Source organism: Colobus angolensis, unplaced genomic scaffold (assembly GCF_000951035.1).
Source record: "Colobus angolensis palliatus isolate OR3802 unplaced genomic scaffold, Cang.pa_1.0 Scaffold14, whole genome shotgun sequence".
Taxonomy (NCBI): Eukaryota; Metazoa; Chordata; class Mammalia; order Primates; family Cercopithecidae; genus Colobus; species Colobus angolensis.
The window spans coordinates 9,560,092-9,580,680 of NW_012114488.1; the positions used below are offsets into that span (position 1 = coordinate 9,560,092).

General features: G+C 42.7%; 1 protein-coding gene across 3 annotated transcripts in view; it reads right to left on the reverse strand.

Annotated features, from left to right (window-relative positions):
- The window catches only part of FGFR1OP (FGFR1 oncogene partner), a 42,850-nt gene extending 30,652 nt beyond the window's left edge, over positions 1-12,198 (reverse strand). For 2 of the 3 annotated variants that reach the window (XM_011934950.1, XM_011934949.1), the window contains exons 1-6: positions 12,008-12,198; positions 11,403-11,456; positions 7,272-7,326; positions 6,719-6,807; positions 6,134-6,271; positions 1,135-1,215 (exon numbers count right to left, since the gene is read on the reverse strand). In XM_011934950.1, the coding sequence (XP_011790340.1) occupies positions 1,135-1,215; positions 6,134-6,271; positions 6,719-6,807; positions 7,272-7,326; positions 11,403-11,456; positions 12,008-12,109 (519 nt within the window). In that variant the 5' untranslated portion in view covers positions 12,110-12,198. The remainder of the gene's footprint in view (positions 1-1,134; positions 1,216-6,133; positions 6,272-6,718; positions 6,808-7,271; positions 7,327-11,402; positions 11,457-12,007) is intronic. The other variant, XM_011934951.1, reaches the window with a different exon arrangement.
- Positions 12,199-20,589: the final 8,391 nt, after the last annotated feature.

Below are 20,589 nucleotides of genomic sequence, written 5' to 3' on the forward strand. Positions count from 1 at the left end.
CACTCTGTTCTTATGGAATGAAAATCAAAGGGAAAGTCAAAGAATACAAACCTGACCTGTCATGGACTGCAGGTTTGTGTAGTCCACAAACCCCCAGCTCCTATGTTGAAATCCTAACCCTCGATGTGATGGTATCAGAAGGTCGAGCCTTTGAGGGGTGAGCAGATCATGAGGGTGAAGCCTTTGTGAATGCAATTAGGGCCCTGACCCCAGAGAGCTCTCTCACCCTCTTTCCACCACATGAGGACACAATGAGAAGGCAGCTCTCTGCAACCTAGAAGAGGGACCTCACCAGACCTAACCACAGTGATGCCGTGATCTTGGACTTCCAGCCTCCAGAACTGTGAGGAAAAATGTGTTGTTTGTAAGCCGCCCAATCTATGGTACTTGGCAGCCTGAACAGACTAAGACAGACCCAAACCTATCCTTTGATAAGACCGCCCGGGACTACCAATTCAAGCTATACTCTTGAGAAAACAAATTTCCTGACAATCATCTTTCTATCCATTCCTACATATCCTGGATCTTAAATTCAAAGTGTACAGCTCATTTTTTTTCTTTATGCTTAACTTCTGAAATCAAGTCTTACTTTTAACAACTCATAAACACACAAACAGATGCACACATGCATACACACATAAATGTAACCAAAGTACATATATTTTCTTAGAAATTCTATCAAAACAGCCCATGTATATTAAAAACCATCATGATTTACAATTCTGAATCTCATCACCCATCTAGAAGTCTAAAATATTCATTCAATATTATATCCTGTAATACATATTCCCAGCTTAATATTCTCAAGTTAGAAATTTATAAATGAAAAGTAAGTAAATCTTGTTAATAGGAGAAAAATGTCCAAAGTACCAAATAAATCCAAATATTCTGATTCTGTTACTTACCAGCACATTCCTTTCTACGATACAAATGTCAAACCACCACCAACAAAGCAAACAAAAAAAAACTTTTAATGTATACTTAATGGAAAAAAAGCACCTTCAAGAAACTAAAGAGCCCATGTGTTATAAAACAATACAACTTGTAACAAGAAAGACTAGAGAGAGAAGAGCAGAGCCCTCTGGAGTTGAGTCCAGACATGACTTCTGGGTTCTGCAGCTCAAGCTCACTCACCTTACTTGGTATTGTCTGTGCACTTGTTTTTCCCTCTGGTGACTTTGGCGGAGGATGTGCATCAGATAGATCTAGTGCACCCTAAAATGTTTTAGTTTAAAATTAAAATACATTTAAAAATAAAACACGAATATACCAACTACACTCCAATAGAATTTTAGCATTTAGAAACACTATACAATGTTGGTATTTTATTTCTTCTTTATTAAAGTAACCATTCTTTTTAGATTTTCCTCTAATTTTACCCCCTCAAAAACCTTCTACACATCCCTAGATTCTAATTACCTGCAAAATATTTCATTCATTCACTTTGAACAGGATACTGTCTCCACTGAAATCTGTCCCAGGTCTACCATTCCAGCATTTACTTCCTCACTTCCCTTCTCCCTATTCTCCAGACAAATAATATCCTATAATTCTCTAAGATCTACTTTTTGCCCTCCTTGAATTTGTTTCCCTACTTCATTTTATCTCAAGAAAAAATACCAAATAACAATTTTCATTAAAAACACTTTACCCCTTCAAATAGTAGTATATTCTTCCACTTTTCTACTTCCACACCTGTTCTAGCCCAGCTTCCACAGGAGTCATCTGCGTCTGCTGCCCAGTGCCCTGTCACCACAGGGTTCTGAGCACTGTGGTTAACGCAAAGGAAGAGGTTTTTAAATGTTTCTTAAATGAAAATCACTTCCTACAATTCATCCACTACCAGAACAAGCTCTATGACACTGTGTACATATTAAATATTGGCTGTTTGTTACAAAAATCCTTTTATAACTGACAGTAACTTTTTAAATAGGAAAATGTGCTGCTCTTCATAACTTCAGTTCTCCCTCTTCAGTCCCATTATTTCTGGTGGTGATACTATCTTCTTCTAGGCTAAAATCCTTAAACTGGCCTTTGAGAGCTTTTCTTTTCTCATATTGCCTTCTATGACCCTGCCCCAGGCCAAAATATTAGTTTACCAAGTCTTCTTGATTCTTAAAAGGTCATCTTAATCTATCCATTTCTTTTTCTTTCTTTCTTAATCTTTCTTTTTTTTTTGAAACAGGGTCTCAGTCACCCAGGCTGGAATGCAGTGGTGGATCTCGGCTCACTGCAATCTCTGCCTCCCAGATTCAAGTGGTCCTCCCACCTCAGCCTCTCAAGTAGCTGGGATTACAGGAAGGCACCACCACATCTGACTCTTTTTTTTTTTTTTTTTGAGACGGAGTTTCATTCTTGTTGCCCAGGTTAGAGTGCAATGGCGAGATCTTGGCTCACTGCAACCTCCGACTGCCAGGTTCAAGCGATTCTCTTGCCTCAGCCTCCCAAGTACCATGCCCAGCTAATTTCTTGTATTATTTATTTATTTATTTATTTTTTGAGACACTCTTGCTCTGTGGAGTGCAGTGGCGTGATCTCGGCTCACCACAACCTCCACCTCCCAGGTTCACGCAATTCTCCTGCCTCGCCCTCCTGAGGAGCTGGGACTACAGGTGCACGCCACCATGCGGGTGGATCACCTGAGGTCAGGAGTTCGAGACCAGCCTGGCCAACATGGTGGAACTCCATCTCTACTAAAATACAACCTCGGCTCACCTACGGCTGGGGAGCATCCAATAAAATCAAACCAAAGTCACATTAAAGCGGGTGGGGCATAGCAACCTAATTCTTGAGGTGGTTAAAATGCAGTTGTGGTAAAAAAAAAAAAAAAGTATCAGTAATTTAGTTCAGTGAACTTAACCTATAGCTAGTTTTCTACAACCAAAGTCAAAAGCTAATAAAAGCTCTAATTTTTTACTTCATTATAAATGACAAGTTCTCTTCCAAAGTAATAGAAAACACTAATAAATAATGAAGAGCCAAAACATACATCTTTGAGGTCTCTATTTTAAGTATTTTATCTATTTGTTTATATACATACACACAAACTATTAAAATTAAATACCCAGATATTAGGAAGGGAAAACTAGCAAAAAATGGAGATGAGATGCCCAACTTAGTGGTTCAGCAACTTGGGGGAATAAAACAACTACCTTTTGAGGATACAGAATTCCTATCGTGGGTCTATTTGACAGAATCACAGCTACAAAAAAGTCCAGACAAACTTCAGGGGAGGCCTCAAATCCACAAGTCAGAATGGAGTACTGAAGAACAGCGATTCTGTGTCCATTTTCACATCACACCCACTACACAGGAATGCTACTGGGTGTCATTTTGAGGTACACATCTTATCCAGCAGAGAACAGAAAGCCCTCCAGCAATTACTCCTTCTTCCACAGCCTGTTACCAAAGCTACTGGGTGCAAGGTGGAGAGCGAATCCTTCCTGACAGAATAACTGAATCTACAGCACATGTGAACAGCCGGTCCTTGGGATGAAACCAAGGAGTCACAGGAATAGAATCAATGAAAACAGAGAAGTGAGCAGGAAGAACTGGAAGAGGGTTATTTGCAGGGAGTAAGGTGGGATTTGCTTTTGTCTTTATGTTTTTACTTTTTTAGCGGTAAAGAGAAGAAAGTAAGTTTTTCCACACAGGATTCGAATGTACTATTGGGTTATCCAGGGAGGTATGTTTTGTGAAGAGCTGGAAATTCTAGTTTGGAGCTAGGATAAAGGACTGAGCTGGACTTAGGAAGACTACACTGAACTTAAACAGTCATCCATACAATAACAAGAAACAGTAATACTAATACAGTCGTCCCTCAGTATCCACAGGGGATTGGTTGTAGGACTCCATTGTGGACACCAAAATCCAAGGATGCTCAAGTCCCTTATGTGAAATGACATATTTGCATATAACTTATGTACTTCAAATCATGTCTAAATAACTTATATCTAATACAATGTAAATGCTATAAAAATAATTTTATACTAGATTTGCATTCTTTTGTTGTATTGTATCCGAACATTTTTCTTTGAGATGCAGTCTCGCTCTGTCGCCAGGCTGGAGTGCAGTGGCACAACCTCGGCTCACTGCAACCTCCACCTCCTGGGTTCAAGCAATTCTGCCTCAGCCTCCCAAGTAGCTGGGACTACAGGCGCACACCACCACGCCCAGCTAATTTTTCTATTTTCAGTAGACACGGGGTCTCACCATGTTGGCCAGGATGGTCTCCATCTCTTGATGTCATAATTCGCCCACCTCGGCCTCCCAAAGTGCTGGGATTACAGGCATGAGCCACCGCGCTCAGCTAATCCGAATATTTTCAATTCACAGTTAATTGAATCCACTGATGCCTACTATAATGACACACAGAGTCCTCCATGCCAAGCACTGTGCTCAAAGCTTCACACATCTTGCTTCCTTAGACCCCCTCCAGACCTGCAGGCATGATACTTCTGTGATCTCCATGTTGCAGATAAGGAACCTGGGCACATGGAGGCTGAGTGACTGCAGGCTCACAGAGCTAGAATGTAGCAGAGCTGGAGTTTCACTCAAGTAACCTGGTTCCAGAGTCCATGCTAGTGGTATGTTAAGGAAGAAAGATCAATCTAGACACAAAAATGTGCATAAACACCACTGCAATGAGGTGAGCCAAAGCACAACTACTAAACAGAAAATGAAAGGGCAGTTAGAAAGAGAAGAGAGTTCTTCAAGGGCACAGAAGCCAAGAGGGGAGAGCCAATAGAGGTCATCATGACCTACAGATTGCTAGCCCCAGGAGACTGGGTTCTTTAGTTTGTTTTTGATTGCCTAGTCCCCAGCACAGTATCTACCAAATAAGCACACAATAAAAGCTTGCTGAATATTGATAAATGAAGAAATGAAATTATATGCACAAGCTGAAGTGACAACTTGTGCTCTGGGCGAGCCACCTCACTCCCAGCCAGCCCGGGATCTGGCTATGCTCTCCTGCTCCCACACTTGACTGGCACTGTTCCAACTTCTCGGAACACCCTTCCCAATCCTCACCCCACAACTGACATCCTACTCTCACTTTAAAATTGACTTCAATAAAATTTTGGCATGTGACAATCGCTTCCTCCTCTAAACTATTCATAACATGTTTGCAAATAATGTGTTAAATGACAATTCCTCCATAATCTTAAACTGTTATCTAAATGTTAATTTCCTTATTTGAGCACATTTTATCTAAAATAGCTATGCACTCTTCAGAGACATAGAAGTTTCTTATATTTTATCTTATGGTACCCACAAAGTCTATTTACCATGCCTTATATATATTAGTACTCAAGCAAGCTTTATCAATTTTCAAAAATTCTAATAGAAAGTATCCTCTGAGATTCACCAAAGAAAATAAGTAGGAAACCTATATAGCCCTCCACATTCTTACCTATAAATTGGACTAAAAGATCACAATAAATCAAATATCTGCAACAGTTACAGATGTTACCTATGTCTATAAAACAGAGTATCTTTATGTAAAATTAATGTATGAAAATAAAAATTAGATCATTAATCTCATTAGCACAATTTCTAAAAAAAGGTTGAGTATGAAAAGTACTACTAATCAAAAAAGTATAAGTTTGAACTGTTTCTAAACAGTTTAAAGCAAAATCAACAACTTAGTTTTAAGCTTAAAGAGGCCTTTAAGTCCAAAAATTTATTAACTATCCTATAAATCAGCCCTTTTATATTTAACTAAGATGTTTTAATAAAAATAATAGCAAGTTGAGTGCTTCTGTTGGCTTATGCAGAGAAGTCTCAGAACACCGAGGTAGGGCCTGGTAGAGCCCACTTCATACACAGTATGAAATGAATGGAGGATCAAGCGAGGCAACAAGGAGTTGGGATTTGTTCCAGACAGTTTAGCTCATGACCCAACACTCCTGAGGATCAAAAACCAGAAGAGATATGCCACAGAATCAAGAGTCAGCACATTCCTAATTTTCATTAAAATTTGCATTGATACAATCTGAATGCATTTCATTTCGTTTTTAAGGAATATTTTCCAGTATGAAAACCTTAATTTACTATATATGCACTAATCTGCATGGCTAAACTAAGTAGCCAATAATTAAAATAGAAAAAGATAACACAGAATTCTACTTACTTCCCCAGTGGTTGGCCCTTTTTCTTTCTGTTGACAGCGCCTGATCACTTCTAATAATAAGGGTCCACCCACAGTACCTTCTGCTTCAATTATACCTAAATCTCGAGCTAAATTCTCTCGACCTTCGAGACCTTGCAGCTAGAAAAGATGCAAGTGCACAAAAAAATAGCAGAAGTTATTTTCAAAGAGTAAAGAAAACATTTTCAGAGTTTAAAAACATCTTTAAACTCAAAGAGACCGTCTTGGTAATGAATTAAATGTCTATTTTAAAAAATTATGCCTATTTCTTTTACAGAGCCTCTACCTTCAAAGCTTCCATTAACAGGTGCAATCTAACATCATACCAAAATTAACTCTACAGTAACACTTTTATTAGCAAGCTTTCAAGTAACACAAAGCAGCAACACTTGTGCCAGCTATCTGAAAGCTCATATGGCTTTTAAGAAAAACAGATAATCAACTACCAAAAATAATCTAAATGTAAAAAACTATCAGTTGTCAAATTCTATTAACTTTCAGCTTAATATGAACTCATTTGTATCAAAGAAGGTTTCAAAGGATAGATGTAAAAATCATTATTCTTACTGTGCTAGTTTCAGGTTGAAAAACAGCCAAAGTAAAGTCAAGGTTAAAAAACTGAAGAAATTCTGCAACAAGACTAGCCACTAAACGACCTATAAAGATCAAGAAAAAGGTAAGTAAGCAAACCTTTAAAAACCAAATTTTTTTAATTACCATTATGAAATAGATACACTAAATTATGGAACAAAGGTTTCTAAATTTTTTAAGTTACAAATTTCTTCTTTGAATAACATGATTAAGTAATGAAAATCTCAATCTCCTAATTTTTTCACTGGGATTATCAGTCTGTAACTAACTGTAAGACAATCATCTCATAGACTTCAGTGTTTCGCTTTTTAATAGTTAATATTGGCTTTTTGTAGTAAAACTGGCTTTAAGCAACATCCCAAGTAGGAAAATATGTAATAGCAACACAATTGTTGTACAATGAAATACTATTTTAAAATGAGGACCTATAAGAATTGCAGACTTAAAAAAACTCCCTGAATTTCTCCCAAATGGTATCAACACTCAAAAATTCAGAGATAGATAAACAAGAACAAGCTGAACATCTTACCGTCTTTGGTATTTAAAAACTTTTTCAGGCTCTCATTGACTAAAGGAGTTTTGTTCTGTTAAAAAAAAAAAAAAAAAGTAAGTGTCCTGTGTTTACCCTAAAAACAACTACAAAATATAAAGTTTAACGTTTTCATCGATAAAATTATGGTATTACAAAATCCATTCTATAACTGATCATTACTACAGGACTTACTCTGTACTATTTAGTAATTTCTCAAAGTTAATATAATAAAACCATATATGAAGATTTGTATTTATTTTTAATTTTAAATGTTTTATAAACTGCTTTTGAAAATATTTTCAAATACCTGTGTGAAATAAAATTAAATGTCAACAACTGTTTATTATTTCAAATATATGAAGTTTGATATTTTGTCATCTCAGGTATCTACCATTTATAGCATACCTATTATGAACAGGAATTTAATTATACACTTGTAATTCCCAGTTTATCCATGAAATGTGAGACGATCTTATGTGGCCCATAGGCCAACGTATTTTTGTAATTATACATTTATTTGAATAAGTACGGAAAAAATACTTCTAGACCATCAAGCCTCTGACTGTTGCTGAGAACAGGCTACAATGGGTAGCACATGGTAGGGTTCCTTAAGACCACATTAACTGCTGCTACAGTGGCAGCCTCACACACTGCTGATGGGAATACAAAATGGCATAACGAGTTTGGACAGCAATTTGGTTGGGTTCTTAAAAGTCACAAATATTCCTAGTATGTGACCTAGTCACTTCACCCCTACTGATTTTCTCCAGAAAAATCACAGACCCAAGCAAAGACTTGTACATGACTGTTGACAGAAGCCTTACTTGTAATACTCAAAAACTGGAAACAGCCTAAATGTCTGTCAACAGGTAATGACTAAACTGTCGTATCTATACAATGTATTAATGAAATGATTTATTAATACATATTACAGTATGAATGAATTTCAAATGCATTATGTTGAAAAAACCAGACCAAAAAAAAAGAGCACATACTACATGATTTCACTTATATAATTCTTTAAAAGGTTTGGGGTAGGGGAGAGGGTTACAAAAGGGGCACAAGGAAAACTTTTGAAGGTCATGGATATGTGCAGTACCTTGATTGTGGTGATCATTTCACAGCTGCATAAATTAACTATTAAAAAATCAAACTGTATATATTAAATACTTTAACTTTATTGTAGGTCAATTATACCTCAATAAAGTTGTTAAAATAAAAGACAAGGAGAGGAGAGATCATAAAGGTAGTAGGTAGGCTGGTTTAGGGAATTCTAAGATATTAAGTCAACTGAAATATTTAAAGAGAATGGAGGGACAAGATCAGATGTGTACTAAAAACAGCCAATCTAGGAGCAATGTGGAAAAATGACTTCAGGGAGATGGTGAGGGACACCACGGAAAGGGAGGCTGGCACGTAGGAAGGAGATAAAGCAATCTGGAAAAGAAAAAACAAGCACAAAGGAGGCAGCAGAGCACTCCCTTGGGGCCACTTCAGATACACACCTGACAGACACAGAGCCAGGTGATGACTGAGCAGGAAGTAAGAAGAGCAAGGCTTAAGAAACGCTTAGATTTCTTGCCAGATAAATGATGGTCCCATTAAGGGCATAATATAGTGGGCAGTTTAACATACAGGTCTGAAGCTCAGGAGAGAAATATGCATGAAAGTTACAGGGCTGGAGGTATTGGATGAATAAGGTTAGTCTGTGAGAGAGTACAGAATGACAACTGTGGATAAGTCGCAGTCAGGTGTACAGGAAAAAGATCATGCTAAACAAACCAAGGAGTGTTCAAAAAAAGAAAAACAGAACAGAAAAAGGTCTCAAAGGTCAAGGACATTTTCAAGAAGTAAGAATCAAGAATGTCAATTACAGGCCTAGCGTGGTGGCTTACACCTATAATCCCAGCACTTTCGGTGTTTGAGGTGGGAGGAATGCTTGAGCCAGGAGTTCGAGACCAGCCTGGGTAAAAGGAGAGACCCCATCTATACAAAAAAAATTTTTTTAAAAAACTAGCTGGGAGTGATGGTGCATGCTTGTAGTTCCAGTGACTTGGAAAGCTGAGGCAGGAGGCTGAGGTTTCAGTGAGCCATGATCATGCCACTCACTCCAGTCTGGGTGACAGGGTGAAACTTTGTCTCAAAAAAAGAATGTCAAATGCCACAATCATCAACTAGGATAGGTAGGAACTAAAATATGCTCACAATTAGGAGACTTCTCTTGACTGCAGCATAAGAAATTACTTAGGGTGGTAGTGGTAGATTTAAGATTTTAAGGGATTGGTCGGGCACGGTGGCTCACGCCTGTAACCCCAGCACTTTGGGAGTCTGACGTGGGTGGATCACGAGGTTAGGAGTTCAAGACCAGCCTGGCCAAGATGATGAAACCCCATCTCTACTAAAAATACCAAAAACATTAGCCAGACACGATAGCAGGTGCCTGTAATCCCAGCTACTCGGGAGGCTGAGGCAGGAGAATCGCTTGAACCCCACCCAGGGAGCAGAAGGTCCAATATCGCACCACTGCACTCCAGCCTGGGTGACTGAGTGAGACTCTTGTTTCAAAAAAAAAAAAAGATTTTAAGGGACTAAGGGGAGCCCAGGACGTAATAAATGGAATAAGCTTGCATATTCTTTTAAAATGTGGTTGTGCACGCCTGTAGTTCCAGCTACTCCAGAGGCTGAGGTGGAAAAATCAAGCCCAGGGAGTTGAGGCTGCAGTGAGCTATGACTGCACCACTGCACTCCTGCCTAGGCAAAGGAGTAAGACCTTGTCTCAAAAAAACCAAAGCAAAGCAAACCAAACCAGGTTGTGAAGGAAAAAAACCACAGTGGTATTAAAAGCAGAATGTGAGTAAAGGAAAACAGTTTACTCCTAATAGTTACTTAAACACGTTTTCATGCTCAAAAGAAAAGCCACCAGAAAAGGATAGAGTCAAAGATACAGTAAATAATTAAAGACTTGAAAGTATACAGAAGACAGAATGATTATTCTTAGACAGGACAGAGCCTCTTCTAAAGCAGTAAAGAGGTACAGATAAATATAGACACAGGTAAGCATTTTCACAGGTGAGCAATAGATTGAGGGATAGGAGAGGAGGACATAAAGTTAGGGTCTAATGGCTTCTACCTTCCCTGTGGAGGAAGCGACAAGACCAAGTGTTCAGAGAGAAGGAAGCAGGGGTGACACAGAAGGCTACTGCACAGGTAGGGTGAAGAAGAGAGCTGCTGGGCCTGCTCAGGACCTAACCAGGTTGGTACCTGCCAATTTGCAACATCAGCAATCCACATGGTTGAATGACTCTTCTCCAGGAGCACATATGTGTAAAATGGGAAGACAGTTAGTTTGCTGGGTTAAATGATCATTGAGATTTCTTCCAGACCCCGTATGACTGTAAGGCAAGGTAATTAGGGGTCCAGACCCATATGATCCAGAACAAAACGCCACCAAGAGAAGACTGATGCCTGCACAGACATGGAAAGGGCAAATAACTGAAGATTTTGATGAAATTCGAGATTAGGTATACAGGTCTAACGAAGTGAGAGGACAGGAGACTGATATGTCATAAAGCAAGAGTTTAAGACTTTGATGATGGTTCTATTCTTGTTGACAAATTCCAGAATATTTACTCAGGATGGTTGGTGGGACTCAGAAAAAGTTAAATTACCCACGTAAACATAGAGAAGTGGTTGCACTTTTAAAATAATCACTGTCTTTTTCATTGTCAAAATAATTGAGTGGTCAGATAATTTTGGGAAAAGCTGCATACTACATACCCCGTTTCATAGGAATTAATAACATATTAGCTTATTAAAAGATCTGAGTGAACCTGCACTTAACACATTGATAATGGAACCATTTCTTCAAGAAACTCCTATGAACTTTTGTTTCAGATTTAGCATTGGTATCAGAGTTACTGTGGTACCTTAACTTTAAGATTACCCCCAAATTCAAAAGCTATACGAAAAAAGAATAATTTTGGCTCTCTCTCAATATAATATAATCCTTAACAGTTCAAAATTATCCCTAGCTATACATTACTATAAACTATTTTTAAGACGGTTTTTAATGAACGAGACATTAAGTATTAACGAATACAGCCACGTTAAAATCTGGAAACTTCATACCTCTACTTTTTCTTGCTCCTCTAGGGCTAAAAACACAGCTGCTCGGAGTTCAGCCTTAAAAAAAAAAGTTAAGAAACAAGAAATTACCATTTCAAGACAATTTTCACAACAAGCTCACATTTAGCCAGCAACAAACACGAGCAAGCCAACGAGCTGGGCGGGCAGGTGCAAAGGCCAGAAACGCCTTCCAAAACGTTCTCAGTCACACAAGCTCTGTGACCCCCACGCTTCGGCTGGACGCGCTGCTTTCCCGCCGCGGATCATGCCCGAATCTGAGGAAGAGACGCTGGGGCCACGCTCCAGGGCCGAGTTGCTGGCCGCCCGTGTGGCCCTCAGGCCCCACGGTCCCGCCCCCACGGAACGCAGCAGGGGACGGACCAGGCGCCCACAGTCCGCGGTGCCCTCCGGGACCACACGAACGAACGAACGAGCCGACCTCCTCTGTGGGGCTGGCAGGACAGAGGACCTGCCGGGGCGCGCCCCCAATGCCCCCCGGCCCCGGTCCCTCGCCAGGGAGGCGGCCTCCTTGCCGCGACTGTTGTGACGACCGCTGTCCACGCAGGCCCTGCAGATCCGCCAGACCCGGCCCCAGCCTCCGGCCTCACCTTGATGCGGTTCAGGACCCCGCTGTTCTCCAGCGTCTGCACCAGAAGGTCCCGCAGCTCCGTGTCCTCCTCGGCCACCACGGCGGCCGCCGTCGCCGCCATCTTACTTCTCCAAGACAACCGCCCAAGCCACGCTAACGGCCAACGGCTGCAGCACTGTCCGATCGGCGCGCGCGCTACGCAGCCGACGCAGCCAAGGCCCCGCCCCGACGCCCAGCGCGCTATCCCCGCCCCCTGGCGACGGGAGAGGGGGCATGAAGACCTCGGGGTTGACTGGGGGCACCCGGCCTTGGTGAGCGCCAGACCACTGAACCGCGAAGCTAGGGGTAGGCGCTGGGGCGGGGCTGCGGGGCGCGGGTGGGCACGCAAGGGGCGGGGCGTCGAGGCGTGGGGGGCGGGGCGTCAGCGGGGCCTTCAGCGGCGAACCCGTTGGCCGCCGTCGCCTGAGGCGCGAGGTTTGAACCCGGCGAGCGGTAAGTAGGAGGCGGCCTCGCGCGTGGAGAGCCCCCGCCTGGACTCCGCCGCCTACGGCCGCATTCCCTAGCCGCACAGGATCGCCGGAGTCATATTACTGACGTAATTAAAGCATACTAGCCTAGAGCGGGGCGGACTGCGGAAAGGAGGCCCCGAGACCGAACCTGCGGCCCCTGCAGCCCCGCGGGCGTCGGGGAAGGGACTCCCGAGAGGTCCCGAGGGGCGGAAGGCCCTGCAGGTTGTCACCCAGAAATAATGTCCTGAGGCCCCCCAGCCAGGCGAACGGACACTGCTCGGCCAGGGTCTCCGAGGCTAACCGGAAAGGCACTAGGCCCTGGTGCAGGGGCGGGACGGCCCCGGGAAGAGCCGAGCGCCGAGGAGGGCGTTGGGTGGGCTCCGCGCTGCCCGAGCTGGGGCAGCAATTTCCACTCCCTCCTGCCTCGCGGCCCTCCGCCGACTTCCGGGCGCCCCCGGAGAGTCCTGGACCCCTTCCGGGCGCTGGAAGCCCCGTCCCGCCGGAGACTACGCGCTCTCCTGGTATCCATCCGGCCGCCTGGACTGCCCCGCGTCCCTCGCCTTGGCAAAACCAGCTCCCCGGACCGAGTCCTGCCTTGGAGAGTGCAGGTGCGCAAGGTCAGCGGAGCTGTCGGTTTCGGGGTGCGCCACTGTATGGCAGCCTAAGCCGAGAAGTGCCCGAGGCCGGGCTCCAGCAATTGAGAGGCTGATTTGGCCACGGTGAAGGACGCGCCCGGAGGAAGGAAACGGGAATCAGAAACGGGCGGTGGCCGCGCCTCTCCCGAGGGCTTTAACGCCTCAGGATGGGCGGGAGGGGAAGGCGGCGGAAAGGAGCAGCGGGAGCCCCCGCCTTGGGGAAGCCACCGGAAGAGAGCTGGCCGCGCTGCGATGCGCAACCCTCTCCCCGAAGCCCTCGGCTCAGGCGCCAAAGGAAAGGCTCCTTCGGGCAAGACTCAGCTTTCAGCTTAGGTTTTTCTCCTTTGGCTGAGTCAGTTGCGGTGCCGAGTTGTATTTTCCTTTCACAGAGCTGTGTCCAAGAACCATTCTGGCCGGGCGCGGTGGCTCAAACCTGTAATCCCAGCACTTTGGGAGGCCGAGACGGGCGGATCACGAGGTCAGGAGATCGAGACCATCCTGGCTAACACTGTGAAACCCCGTCTCTACTAAAAAATACAAAAAACTAGCCGGGCGAGGTGGCGGGCTCCTGTAGTCCCAGCTACTCGGGAGGCTGAGGCAGGAGAATGGCGTAAACCCGGGAGGCGGAGGTTGCAGTGAGCTGAGATCTGGCCACTGCACTCCAGCCCGGGCGACAGAGCAAGACTCCGTCTCAAAAAAAAAAAAAAAAAAAAGAACCATTCTTGGGAGACGTCTGCCGGCCGCTTTGGGATAGGGCCTGTCTGCCCATGCTACCTTCCAAACGCCTCTGTGTGTTCCGGTATGTGGGTGTGCACAGACCACAGGATGTCCACACTGGCTTCCAAATGCGTCTCTGTGTTTCTGTCTGTGGGTGTGTATGCTCGTGTCACGTGTACACACAGATCACAGGGCGTCCACACTGGCTTCCAAAAGTGTCTCCGTGTTCCTGTCTGTGGGTGTGCACACACGTGTCACGTGTACGCACAGATCACAGGGCATCCACACTGGCTTCCAAATGTGTGTGTTCCTGTCTGTGGGTGTGTACACATGTGTCACGTGTATGCATAGATCACAGGCGTCCACACTGGCTTCCAAATGTGTCTGTGTTCCTGTCTGTGGGTGTGCACGCACGTGTCACATGTGTACGCACAGATCACAGGGCATCCACACTGGCTTCCAAATGTGTTTCTGTGTTCCTGTCTGTGGGTGTGCATGCACGTGTCACGTGTGTACACACATTACAGGGCATCCACACTAGCTTCCAAACGTGTCTCTGTGTTCTTGTCAGTGGGTGTGTATGCTTGTCTCACGAGTGTGGGCACAGATCACAGGGCGTCCGCACTGGCTTCCAAAAGTGTCTCCATGTTCCTGTCTGTGGGTGTGCATGCATGTATCACACGTGTATGGGCATTCACACTGGCTTCCAAATGTGTCTCTCATCCTGTCCATGGATGTGCACACACGTGTCACATGTGTACGCACCAATCACAGGGTGTCCACACTGGCTTCCAAATGTGTTTCCATATTCCTGTCTGTAGGTGTGCACACGTGTCACGTGTACACACAGATCATGGGGTGTCCACACTGGCTTCCAAATATGTCTCTGTGTTCCTGTCTTAGGTGTGTATGCCCATGTCACGTGTACACAGTATGTGGGTGTGCATGCCTGTGTCACACGTGTATGCACAGATCACAGGGATTCCACACTGGCTTCCAAACACGTCTCTGTATTTCTGTCTGTGGGTGTGTACACAGGTATCAAATGTGTACGCACAGATCACAGGGCATCCACACTGGCTTCCAAACACTTCTCTGTGTTCCTGTATGTGCGTGTGTATGCACGTGTCACATGTACACACAGATCACAGGGCATCCACACTGGCTTCCAAACACATCTCTGTGTTTCCGTCTGTGGGTATGTACACATGTATTGCATGTGGAAGAGGTAGGAAGAGGCTGAAAGAGGTAAGGGTCGTGAAGGTGCAGTGCACTGTTGTACTGTTTGCGCTTTGTGTGTGTTTGGTTAGTTTTGCAAGAACATGTTGGTGAAGGAGAGAGAACCCCAAACAACTGATGAGCAGTGCTACTGAAACTCAAATATACACAGGAATAAGAAGGAAACATCCATGAAAAAAAAAAGCAGATTCTGGAACTCCATCCCCCTGAGATTGTCACTTACGGGGTCTGCAGGAAGTTTCAGGAATCCGCATTTTCTTCTAATAAACATAATCTACAGGTTATAATTTGAGATACAAATAGAATATATACAGTAAAAATTTGAAGTTTCCTGCCTAGCCCAACTCTTCTCACTGGTAGTGTCTGTTAAATTGGAAAGATATCTCTTTCCAGACATATTAATACCTTTTATACAGTTGACTTGAACAACATTAGTTTGAACTGCTTGGGTACACTTATATGTGGATTTTTTTCAGTAAATGGAAAATTTTTGGTGAAGGCAACAATTTTGTGAAAAACCTCACAGATGAATCTCTTAGCCAAGAAATACAGGAAAAAAGAAAAGAAAAAGCTAGATATGTCATGAATGCATAAAGTATGTGTAGATACGAGGCTATTTTATTATTTACTACCATAAAATATATACAAGCCTGTTATAAAAAGTTAAATTTGTCAAAACTTGCACATACAAACAGTTACATGGCACCCATTAGGTTCAAGAGAAGTGTAAACAGTTGTAAAGATGCAATATTAAATCATAACTGCATCAAATTCACTGTAGTACATAGTGTACTACTGTAATGATTTTGTAGCCACTTCCTGTTGCTATTCCAGTGAGCATCAGTGTTGCTGGTATTGGGTAAAAATTCCAAGTAACATAATCATCTCTGAGTGAGCAGTTGATCTCTCCAGTACATTACATATCACAGTAAAAGGTAAGCTCTTGAGGTTCTCACATATTTCTCACTGTGGTTAGTGCAGTACTGTAAACCTTGAGTAACACCATGGGACCCTCATGAAGTGCCATTAGTGATGCTAGAAATGCTCCCAAGAATCAAAGAAAAGTTAATGACATTACAGAAAAAGTTGAATTGTTTGCTATGTATTGTAGATTGAGGTCTGCAGCTAAGGTCGCCTGCTGTTTAAGATAAATGAACCCAGTAGAAGGACTGTTGTATAAAAACCAAAGGAAGTTTATGAAGCCATCATTGCAGCTACACCAACAGGCATGAAAACCTTGCACTTTTTGGGAAATACCTTTTTATTTCATATTGCAAATGTAACTTTTTGTGGATGCAGGATTGCTATGAGAAAGGCATCCCTATATATTCTAATATTCAAGAAGTGGTGAAGTCATTATCTGACAAAGCAAAAAGAAGATGAAGGATGGTATGATAACTTTTTAAGTGGTTTGGCTTTCAAAAAATGTCAAGATAACAGGAGAAGCAGCTTCTGCTGACCCAGATGCAGCCGACGAGTTCCCAGACACTATTAAGAAAATCATTGAGGACAAAAGGCCAAGCTTGGTGGCTCACGCCTGTAATCCCAGCACTTTGGAAGGCTGAGGAGGGTGGATTGCTTGAAGCCAGGAGTTCAAGACCAGCCTGGCCAACATGACAAAACCCTATCTCTTCTAAAACTACAAAACTTAGCCGGGTGTGCTGATGCACATCTGTAATCCCAGCTACTGAGGAGGCTAAAGCATGAGAATTGCTTGAACCCGGGAGGCAGAGGTTACAGTGAGATTGCACCACTGCATTCCAGCCTGGGAAACAGAATGAGGCTCTCTCTCAATAAAGAAATAAATAAATAAATGAAAATTTTAAAAATAGAGAAAATCACTGAGGAGAAAAGATATCTGCCTGAACAGGTTTTTAAGGCAAACAAAAGTGACCTATTCTGGGGGAAAATAGTGCCACAGAGGACATTAGGAAGAGAAGCAAACATAAGGATCCAAGGCAGGAGGGCATGGGCTAGCTGTACTGTTTTGTGCAAATGCAGCCAGATTTATGATGAGGACTGCCCTTATCTATAAAATTGAGCCGTGAAGGGAAAAGAAACACTGCCTGCCACTCTTTTGGTTGTACAGCAAGATGGCTGAGCAGCAACTCTTTTTCTGGATCAGTTATATAAATGCTTTGTTTCTAATGTCGGGAACTACCTTGCCAGTAAGGGATTGCCTTTAATGTTCTTTTGATATTGGACAATGCCCCTGGCCATCCAGAACCATATGAGTTCAATACAAACACGTTGAAATGGTCTACTTGCCCCTAAATACAACATCTCTAATTCAACCTCTATAGATAAGGGAGTCATAAGGACTTTAAGGATCATTACACATAGCACTCTGTGGAAGAGAACCCCAATTGAGAGAATATCATGAACCTATGGAAGGATTACACCATTGAAGATGCCATTGTTGTTTCAGAAAAAGCCATGAAAAGCCATCAAGCCCAAACAAATTCCTGCTGGAGGAAACTACAGATGTTGTGCATCACTTCACAGGATTTACGACAGAGCTAATCAATGAAATCATGTGGATGTAGCAAAAAAGGTTTCAAGATACAAATCTTGGAGAAATTCAAGAGCTAAGAGACACCATACCAGAGGAATTAACAGAAGACCACTTGATGGAGATTACTCCTTCTGAACCCAGTGCCAGATTATGAGGAAGAAGATGCAGTGCCAGAAAACAAATTGACATTAGACAATCTGGAAGAAGGGTTCCTCTTATTCAATATGGCTTTTGACTTCTCTTATAACACGGACTTTTCTTTGAAACAGGCGCTGAATCTAAAGCAAGTGGTGGAAGAAAGATTGTTGCTAAATGGAAACATGTTTAGAGAAATGGAAAAGCAAAAAAGTCAGACAAATTATGATGTTATCTCCATCAGGTTACACTTATTGTGCCTGCCTCTCCTGCCTCCTCTTCCACCTCTTCTACTTCTGCCACCCCTGAGACAGCAAGGCCAACCCCTGCTCCTTCTCAGCCTATTCAAGGTGAAAATTATGAGGAGGGAGATATTTATGATGATTCACTTACACTTAATGAATAGTAAATATATTTTCTCCTCATGATTTCCTTAAAACGTTTTCTTTAGCTTACTTTATTATAAGAATACAGTATATAATACATGTAACATACAAAATTGCCAGGTGTGGTGTCTCACGTCTGTAATCCCAGCACTTTTGGAGGCTGAAGCAGGCAGATCACTTGAGACCAGGGGTTTGAGACCAGCCTGGCCAACATGGCGAAACCCTATCTCTATTAAAAATATAAAAATTAGCCAGATGTGATGGTGCGTGCCTGTAATCGCAGCTACTCGGGAGGCTGACTCAGGAGAATCCCTTGAACCCAGGAGGCGGAGGTTGCAGTAAGCCGAGATTGCACCACTGCACTCCTACCTGGGTGACAGAGCAAGACTCCATCTCAAAAAAAAAAAGTGTTAGTTGTTTATGTTGTTGGTAAGACTTCCGATCAACAGTAGGCTGTTAGTACAGTTTTGGGGAGTGGAATTTCGACTGTGAGGGTCTATGCCCCTAACCCCATGTTGCTTAAGGGTCAGCTGTACATAGAATATTGTTATATACGCACACATATATAATGTGTGCATATATAACAATTTGGATTGTTATTGGATCCTGTGCCTATTGTCTTGTAGTTTACTAAAGAAGTCCTGATCATTTTTTGATGTTCATACATACTGTATAGATCCTACCTCATTTGATTTGACTTCTGCAAAGTATTTGTTAAGGGTGTTCTAAAAGTTACTTTTTGTAATTAAGCTACACTTTATTTCCATTTGTTTGTTACGGAAATAATGCATAATAAAGGTTAAAAATCCAAACAAAAGGGGGGAACATATTAAAAGAAAAGTAAGAGTCTCCCGCCTACCCTTCCTACCTACCCACCTACCTTATCTGTTACCATATCCTAGACCCAACTGCAATGAACAATTTCTGGTTTTAGTTCTTCTGGTTCTTTTCATTATAACCTCAAATACCGCACATATACATCTTGATTCACCAGCTGAAAATCCTTCAAAGGGACAAAAACTTATTCTTAGCTCCTAATTTAAAAAATTGTATTTTAGTTTTGCTAGAAGCTTTCATGACTTTAGGTTGTTTACCTAAATCATTATTTATAAATTTTACACACTGTGTATTGGCTGCCTACTAGGAGAGGTGAGGAATTGGTGCATTCTTACTTTCTCTTGTCTTTTCTTCCCCTCCTAATTTTGTTAGTTTCATTGTTATTTTTAGTCTGTCAAGAATTTGCATTCTTTTTGTAAGTAAAATTACAGACATCCCTTGATATCCATGGGAGATTCGTTCCAGGACCTCTCATGTACACCAAAATCCACACATACTCAAGTCCCACAGTTGGCCCTGTGGAACCTGTGGATATGACCATTGGCATCCCAAGAATACTGTATTTTCCACCTACTCTTGGTTTCAGTTGTGGAACCCACTGATATGGAGAGCCAACTGTATATATTGAAAAAAATTTGCATACAAGTGGACCCACACTGGTTCAGACCCCTGTTGTTCAGGGTCAGCTGTATGTCTTTCCAGCTTTGTACATTGACTGAAAAACCAACAACAGCATAATATTAGGGCTATAACAGATCTGTTAGGCCAAGCCCATATGCCCCTGAACAGAACGTTCTGCACATTGGGCCAACTTCTAACTGCTAGCACCTGAAGTTATTTGCATATCAGCTTTCTTTGTCCACCAGAGCCTGCTTTGCCTGCATTTTGGGAAGACCTAAAGTGCCAAGGAATTAACACACCCTGAGAGTATGCTCAATTGAAAGCAATGAATAGAAAAAGACCTCCAACTGCTTCACCCTTGGAGTTCAGGGAGGTAAATCCAAGGTGTGTGCTAAGGAGGTGACAATGTCAGACACACACCTGTTATGAAAGTTTCCTGATTGAAGAAGAAAGAGGCATTCCAGGCAGAAGTAACCAAACATACAAAAGTGCAAGACCAAGAGGCTAAGGCAGATTTCTCTGGCAAGAAGTGGCAGGTAGTGTGATGTGGCTGGAGATGAAGAAATGACTGGATTGGGAAGGACTTTATCCACCAATCTAATGAATTTGACTTTCATCCTGAAGATGTGAAATAGTGTGCTAAACAAGTTTAAAAGCAGTTTGTCATTAGCCTATTTGTATTTAGAAAGAGCACTCCTGAAGTAAGGAGGGGACGAATGAATTGGATGTACTGACACTGGAACAAGGAAATTATTCCAATAGTCCAGGGAAGAATTAAGGACATCAACTAAGATTGCACAAGTGAGCACGGAAAAAAAGAGGATGCATTTGAGAAATATAAATATTGGCCAGGCGCAGTGGCTTACACCTGTAATCCCAACACTTTGAGAGGCTGAGGGGGCGGATTGCTTGAGCTCAGGAGTTCGAAACCAGCCTGGGTAACATGGCAAAACCCTGCTCTACAAAAAATACAAAAATAAGCCAAGCGTGATGGCGTGGCCTGGGAT